Source organism: Giraffa tippelskirchi, chromosome 3 (genome assembly GCF_054371585.1).
Source record: "Giraffa tippelskirchi isolate mGirTip1 chromosome 3, T2T-mGirTip1v1.2.pri, whole genome shotgun sequence".
Lineage (NCBI taxonomy): Eukaryota > Metazoa > Chordata > Mammalia > Artiodactyla > Giraffidae > Giraffa > Giraffa tippelskirchi.
Window position 1 is genome coordinate 9,324,992 of NC_137277.1, and position 6,854 is coordinate 9,331,845.

The 6,854-nt window shown below is 59.1% G+C and overlaps 1 protein-coding gene across 1 annotated transcript; it reads right to left on the reverse strand.

Moving 5' to 3' along the window:
• Positions 1 to 590: 590 nt before the first annotated feature.
• LOC145540673 (uncharacterized) lies at positions 591 to 6,626 on the reverse strand. The gene is made up of 7 exons (XM_081575681.1): positions 6,327 to 6,626; positions 4,648 to 4,731; positions 3,866 to 3,954; positions 3,235 to 3,420; positions 2,428 to 2,565; positions 2,018 to 2,210; positions 591 to 1,294 (listed from the first exon to the last, which is right to left on the reverse strand). The coding sequence occupies exons 1-7, from the start codon at positions 6,526 to 6,528 to the stop codon at positions 1,008 to 1,010; spliced, it is 1,179 nt and encodes a 392-aa protein (XP_081431807.1). The 5' UTR covers positions 6,529 to 6,626; the 3' UTR covers positions 591 to 1,007.
• Between the last annotated feature and the right edge of the window lie 228 nt (positions 6,627 to 6,854).

Consider the following 6,854-nt stretch of genomic DNA (forward strand, 5'->3'; position numbering starts at 1 on the left):
TCCTTAGCTTCAGGCTTCCTTGGCCCACCATGGATGCCTTTTCTCCTGTTGCTCACACTCACCTCCGTGCCTCCAGTCCAGGTCCTCTCCTAAGCACCATGCCTACACTTCTGCTTCTGGCAGCTTCTAACTACTCGTGCGTGGGGCTAAAACAACGTTCTTAAACTGAAGTGTCCTCTACCCTCACAAAGCTATTCCTCCTCCTACGATCCTATTAAGGGCTTTCTAAAGCACTGATGTGATGGCCTATCTCCCCTACTTAAAAAAATCCACATGCAGTTTCATATAAATGTATATATACATACATATATATCCAGAATGAAATATGCAAAAAATAGTAATAGTGGTTATTCTTAGGTGGTTTTCAAAAGTATATTTTGTCTAGGTCTTCCGGTTAACCTCAGCAGGAGCGTGGTATAGATATATTCTTTTTATTTTACATTGGCATGTAGCCGATTAACAATGTTGTGGTAGTTTCAGGTGGACAGCAGAGGGACTCAGAGGAGGGTGGTCTTAATCACCGAGTCTAAATCACCCCAGGAGTCACTAAAAGGAGATCCAGTCCCAAATTATGTGCAGTAATGACATTATTTTGTAAGTAAAAAGAAATTTATTGTTTAAAAAGGTAAATTAATTGTTAAAAAAAAAAAAAAGTCAGATAATTGCAAGGTAAAGCCCCAGCCCCCCACCAGGCCACCCGACGCCGGTGTCCCTTCCAGTGTCCCGTTCTTCCTCCTGCTGGTCCCTGAAATGCCCTCATGCCCCCTGGGCTGTGGTGGGTGTCCTACCTGTCCCGGCATGCTGGGGCCCCCATCCCAGACACAGGAGCACGTGGGGTCTGCTGAATGAACAGGTGGAAGGCATCACCCCACGTGTCATGGAAGTGAGGGCGTCCCAGGAGACCAGCAGATAACAGGGGTGTTGTTTTACTGCCTCTCCTTCCACCTGCTTGCTGGAGATACCTGCCCTTGTCACCTCCGTCCATCCTAGCCAAGGCACAGGGTCCGTCACCCCGTCCTCAGGGTCCTCAGCACGAATGCCCACTTTCCCAGCGCCAGCTCTGTGTCCTGCGCAGAGACGTCCCGGTGCCACACCGCGCGCACTGACCGCTCAGTCCAGGGGAAGAGCAGCACGCGCACTGCGTGGCCGGTCTGGGCCACCTCGTCAGCGCTCACGGCCTGCAGGCGCTGGCACAGCTCCTCAGGCGGCAGCCCGTCCACCCTCACCATCACCATGTTGGTCTCCACAGTGGTGGGGTCCACGGAGCAGACAGGGGACGCCAGTTCCTGGAGCCCTGGGCCCAAGTCCTGCAGTGAGTTGAGCCCAACCCCAGGGCTCTACGGCTACCCCACCACCCTGGCCTTGTCACCCAGGAAAGGCAGAGGGCAGCCCAACCGTAGTGGGAAGAAAGGAGGGAGCCTTCGTCCTGACCTGGGCACACTTGGCCCTGCTACTTTTTAGCTGTGACCTTAGACAAATCAGTGGTGGCTCAGATGGTAAAGAATCTGCCTGCAATGTGGGAGACTCAGGTTCGATCCTTGAGTCAGGAGGATCCCCTGGAGAGGGGAATGGCAACCCACTCCGGTATTCTTGCCTGGAGAATTCCATGGACAGAGGAGCCTGGTGGGCTACAGTCCATGGGCTCGAAAAGAGTCAGACACAGCTGAGTGACTAACACTTTCTTTAGACAAACAATTAACCTCTCGGTTTCCTCATCTGTAAAGTGGGGACACTGTGGTGTGGTTATGAGGATTCAACCCAGGTTAAAGGCTACATTCTGCCAGATCCTGCAGAGAATTACTGACCCCCACTGGGTGCCTACTAGTCCAGGCCCTGCACGGGGTGTGGTCTGGTGAAGCCCTCTAGTTCCCTGGATCCCACCCATCCTGGTTCGGCGGCTGACCTTCACCTACTCGAGTTGGAGGGATGCACGCCTGCTGGGGACTTGGACCCTGCTACAGGGGACCCACAAGGCACCACCCTGGGGTCAAAGGGACGTGGTGGGGTGTCCAGGCACCTTTGGCGAATCTCAAGGCATTCTGGTGGTCCCTCTGCAGCATCTCCTCGGCGTCAGCCAGTCCCACCAGGGCAGCTGCAGCCAGCACCCCCGCCTGGCGCATCCCTCCACCCAGGGCTTTCCGGATGCGCCAGGCTTCTTCAATGAAGTCCTTGGGTCCCCCAACCAGGGCCCCCACTGGTGCACCAAGGCCCTGAGGGAAGAGAGGAGTCCTGCCCACCGGCCCATGGGTGTGCATCTCTGTTCTTGGGGTTTTGGAGGGGGTAAGAGGGATGTGGAGAGGCAGACACTGTGGCCTTGTTAGGGGAGGGGGTTAGAGGACCCAGGGTGAGCAGCTGCCTGCCCAGGAGCACCGGGACACAGCTCATCCTCCTGGGGTGGGCACCTCCACCCTCCTGTAGCTTCCCTACCTTGGAAAAACAGAGAGACACAGAGTCACAGTGCTCCACAATGTGGGAAGGGGGCACGCCTAGCGCCACTGCGGCATTCATCAACCGCGCCCCATCCAGGTGGACACGGACCCCGTAGCTTCGGGCCAGCAAGTGCACCTGTGGGCAAGATGCAGACGGGGTCAGAGGGGCTGAGCTGGGGGGAGGACGGATCTCCAAAAGGTCACTAGCGAGTCACTGGGCTTGTCTCCTGGAGGAAGCACGAGGGGTCTGCATGGTTGGTGACCAGCTTGGCCATCTGGAACCCGAGCAGTCAGGTCTGGGCCTGGGCGTCCTTTGTGAAAGGGGGTCGACGATAAGGGCTTTATCTCCTGTTTATGGTGGGCTCACTGTAGGCCAGGCCGCGGACGCCTCATCCTATCTAAGCAGTGCCACAGCCCCATTGCAGGGGAACCCTCAGCCCTGTTTCCCAGGTGAAGAATAGGTGTACAGGGCGAGCTGGCCCTCAGGTTCTCACGGGGAGAGTGGCAGCGCTCAGCCCTTGCACTCTGGCCATAAGACCCGGCCAAGCTGGTGCTGCCTGGGGACTTGCCCCAAAGGGTGGGTCTTTGCTCTTTGGAGAAAGGCTGGGCCCTGGGGGCTCTACACTGGGCCATCATTCCCTTTGCAGCTGTGCCTAGAATCACACCCATGTCTCCCAGAGCAGCTCTGGCCACTGATGGGCACCCAGACATGTATCAGAGGAGACTAAACCCCAGCAGGGGACCCAGGGGACATAAAGCCAGTCGCTGGCTAGTGGCGGGGGGACAGTGGTGGAGCTGGGCCTACCTGGCGTAGGTATTCCATGGGGAGGACCCGGCCCCCCGAGCTGCTGTGGGTGTTCTCCAGGCAAATGAGCTCGCAGACCGGGTGGTAGGGGCTCCCAAGGCCCCGTGTGACCAGCCTCTCCAGCTCAGCCAGGTCCAGGGTGCCGTGGGGCAGGTCTGGGAGGGGGTGGGAGTGCACCCCTGCGATCTGCAGGTGTGGGGGGAAGCAGAGGATAAGGTCCAGGGGCCCAAAAGTACCTCCTACTCCTGTCTTGTCTGCTCCTCCCCAACTCTGGGCAGTGGAGGCTTCCGCCTGAGCTGTGGACCCGGGCACAAATGTCCCAGCGAAGGCAAGGGAGGCTGTAAGACGCCATGTTTGCTGTCCCTCCGCCCGGAGCGCCCAGTGCGCTGAGTGCCCACTAGAGGGCAGCAGGGTGCCGAGCACAGTCAGCATACAGGCTGCTGGACTGAGCCTAGCCTGCCCCTGCGTGGTCAATCTGGGAATGGCTCTCCTTCCTGCCTCCCCCAGAGAGGCCACCGTCCCAGCCATTTCTCTCTCTGCAGGTCCCAGCCCCGAGCCTGGGAAGCAGGTTCCCACCACAAGTGTTGAGCATCCTGTGCTGGGCCCAGGGTGAAAGGTGCTGGGTGCTTACCTGAGCCACCCCGCCCTGCTCATAGACATGGAGGTGGCATTCGTGCCCCAGGAGGAGCTGGGAGCCCCGGCGCCGGCAGTGACACATCACTAAGGTAGATGGGGTGGGGGCAGTGTTGGGATCAAGTGTTGGCAGACTGCATCTGCCAGCTGCAGCCTGTGGTCTCAGTGGCCGCACATGCGGGTCCAGGGGGCCCTCAGTCAACCCTCTGCACCCCACCCCCTCCTGGGCCAAGTCCTCCCCCCATCTGTCCCCACCCAGCTCAGCCAGGCTGACCCTCAGGGCCACAGCCAGCTCCCAGGTATCTTATGCCAATTAGGAGAGAGCGCCCCTTTAAGATACCTTCTTGCCATGTGCTGGAAAGCATCCTACTAAGTCTACAAGTCTAGGCCTGTGGATCATTGCACACTCTGTACCTCCCCCCTCATTCTCTGCAGCCCCCCTGCAGAGTACCTCCTGCAAGGGGAGGCCAGCCACAATGCTCCCCTTTGAGGGACCAGTAGCCTGGGGCACTGCATCAGTCAGGCACCAGCAGGAAACAGAGGGCACCCACTGGGAAACTGGGCTGTTTGATAAAGAGGCAATTTACAAAGGTGTGGCAGCCTGCCGGGAAGTCACAGAGGTTAGGGGCAAGACCCCCAGGCAGGAAGGGGTGAGAGAAGGGTGTGGCTAAGGGTTCCTGAAGGCTCAGAGCCCCACTGATGTTGTCACAGCCCCCACCACAAAAGGGAGAAGTGTGGAAGGAGGGCCTGGAGGGCAAGCGGAGGTCGCCCTGCGCTCACCAGAGATGAGGTTGGCCATGGTGTTTGTGGGCACGAACAGGGTCCGCTCCACCCCAAGCAGCTCCGCAGCCGTGGCCTGCAGCTCTGAAGTGGGAAGGGATGGGGGTGGGGGCCCTATTAACAATGGCACTTGTCAAAGTCCTCTCCTAACTCACCCATGAGCCCCTTGTCTGGATAAGGACATCTTGCCCAAGGCTGTGGTGAGTGGCCAGGTAGGACGCCAGCCCCAGTCTTCCAGCTGCAGTCTGCGGTCTTGGTGGCTGCACATCTGGGTTCAGGAGCCCCTCAGTCAACCCTCTGACCGCCCCCCCCCACCCCCGGCCTCCTCCTGGGCGGTGTTCTCCACCCCTCCCCCCCACATTGAAACTCTGTGGTTTGAACCCTCCTCTCCCACCCAGACCTCACACCTGTCTGACTTCCTTTCCCATCAGTCCCTTGCAGGTGGGGCCCTGTGGTTTCTCTGCTGACTTCCTCTCCCAGAACACGAGGACAGGAGCCCTCAGAAGGAGACTCTGGGGGCCTGGAAGGGGGGCGGGGCTTCCGGCTCCTGCTTTAAAGCTCCCCTCTCTTTGCCATGACATTCAAGACCTATGGGATCTGGCCTCTGCCTCCCCTCCAGGAACAAAGGTGCTGTCCTACACCCCAGCTCCAGCCACATTCCCCATTCATATCCTGAATACCTTTCTCACCACTATGCTTCTGCCCTGGTGAGCCAGCACTCTCTTCCCTGCCTGGGACTGGGGGTGGAGCATTTCATTCATCTTTGAAGAGGTTCCTCCACAAAGTCCCCCTTTCCTGTGAGTCCCATGTCTCCCCTCACCCACCCCTAGTCCCCAAGGTGCTCTCTGTGGATGCTTTAACCCCAGCACTTCCCTCACCCAGTGGGGATGACTGTCTATGCATCAGGCTGCCTGCTGAGCAGTGGGTCAGCATCTTTGAAGTTCCAGGCCAACAGTGGGTGTCTGCTGGATGCTTGATCAGCCCCATCATCACCTGACCCTACATCCAGGCCCTCAGGGCTAAAGTCACGACCCCCGACGACTTGCCCCTGGCACAGCTGACGGTTTGTACACACCCCAGCAATAGTGATGGCTCACTATGGCAACACCCCTCAAACCAGGGTGGGTGGCAGCAACTTTCAACCATCTTGAAAATACTTTCGAGGTTTCTAGAACTCACTCCTCTGGAGGAGCAGCCTGTGGAGAAACCCTTTTCTAGATGGGTTTTCTGTTGTCTTCATGTGGGAAGGTGGTGGGTGCAGGACAATAGCCAAGGGTTCCAGAGTGAGAAGACCTGAGTTCGAGTCCTGCTTTGCCGTTTACTCGGCATGGGACTTGGAGCACCTGGCCTGCCTTCTCAAAGCCCTCCTCTGCAAGATGAGATAACACCCATGCTCATCGTGTCGTGGGGCCGCACTTCAATGAGCACACAGATCAACCAGCGATCCTGTTAACTTGCAGATTCTGGCTCAGGAGGTCCGGTGTGGGACCCGAGACTCTGCATTTCTAACAGGCTCTCGAGTGATGGGTCAGACTGAGCTGCAAGGAAACCGAGTGCAATGCACGGCCTGCAGCTGAGCCGCCACCCCGAGCTCCGGGCCTCCGCTCCCGCCAGCACCACGGACAGCGCCCCGGGGTCGCCGCGAGGACCCCCGGCTCCGGCTTGCACGCCGGGCTCACCGCGGACGGTGGGGTCCTCGCCGTAGTCGTCGTCCCCCACGACGGCCTCGGCCATGGCGCGCCTCATGGCCGGCCCGGGCTTGGTCACCGTGTCGCTGCGCAGGTCCACCACGTACGCCGGAACCTCTGCCAGGCTCCCAGACCTCCGCGCCCAGAAGACCCGCTGCCGCGGGGTCGCGGCCCAGACCAGTCTGCGGAGCATGGCGGGGATAGTGCCGGGCCCCCCAACCCCGATCTTCCTTGGTTGGATCTGAGCGGCAGGACTTTCCCGACTTTGGCCGCGAATGACCTTGGCTGGCCGGAGGGCCCCCGCGGCATGCTGGGAGTTGTAGTTCAGCTTTCGTCGGGCGGACACTGGGCACACTCCCGAGGCATCCTGGGAGTTGTAGTTCTGCTTTCGCCGCGTTCGGCTCGGAGCGAGCTTGGGCTGAGGGAGAGAGAGGAAGGGTTGCGCTTACCCATGAAGAAACCAAAACCAGGCAAGTTTTTATGGAGCAGATGCTCATGTGCCTCTTACCGTGTGTCCAG

Coding starts and splice junctions, on each gene's coding strand:
- LOC145540673 (XM_081575681.1), bottom strand. CDS start 6,528: ATGCTCCGCAGACTGGTCTGGGCCGCGACCCCGCGGCAGCGGGTCTTC. Junction 3,955..4,647: donor CATGGCCAACCTCATCTCTG/GTGAGCGCAGGG, acceptor CATCTACCTTAG/TGATGTGTCACTGCCGGCGC. Junction 2,566..3,234: donor CCATGGAATACCTACGCCAG/GTAGGCCCAGCT, acceptor TCTTGCCCACAG/GTGCACTTGCTGGCCCGAAG.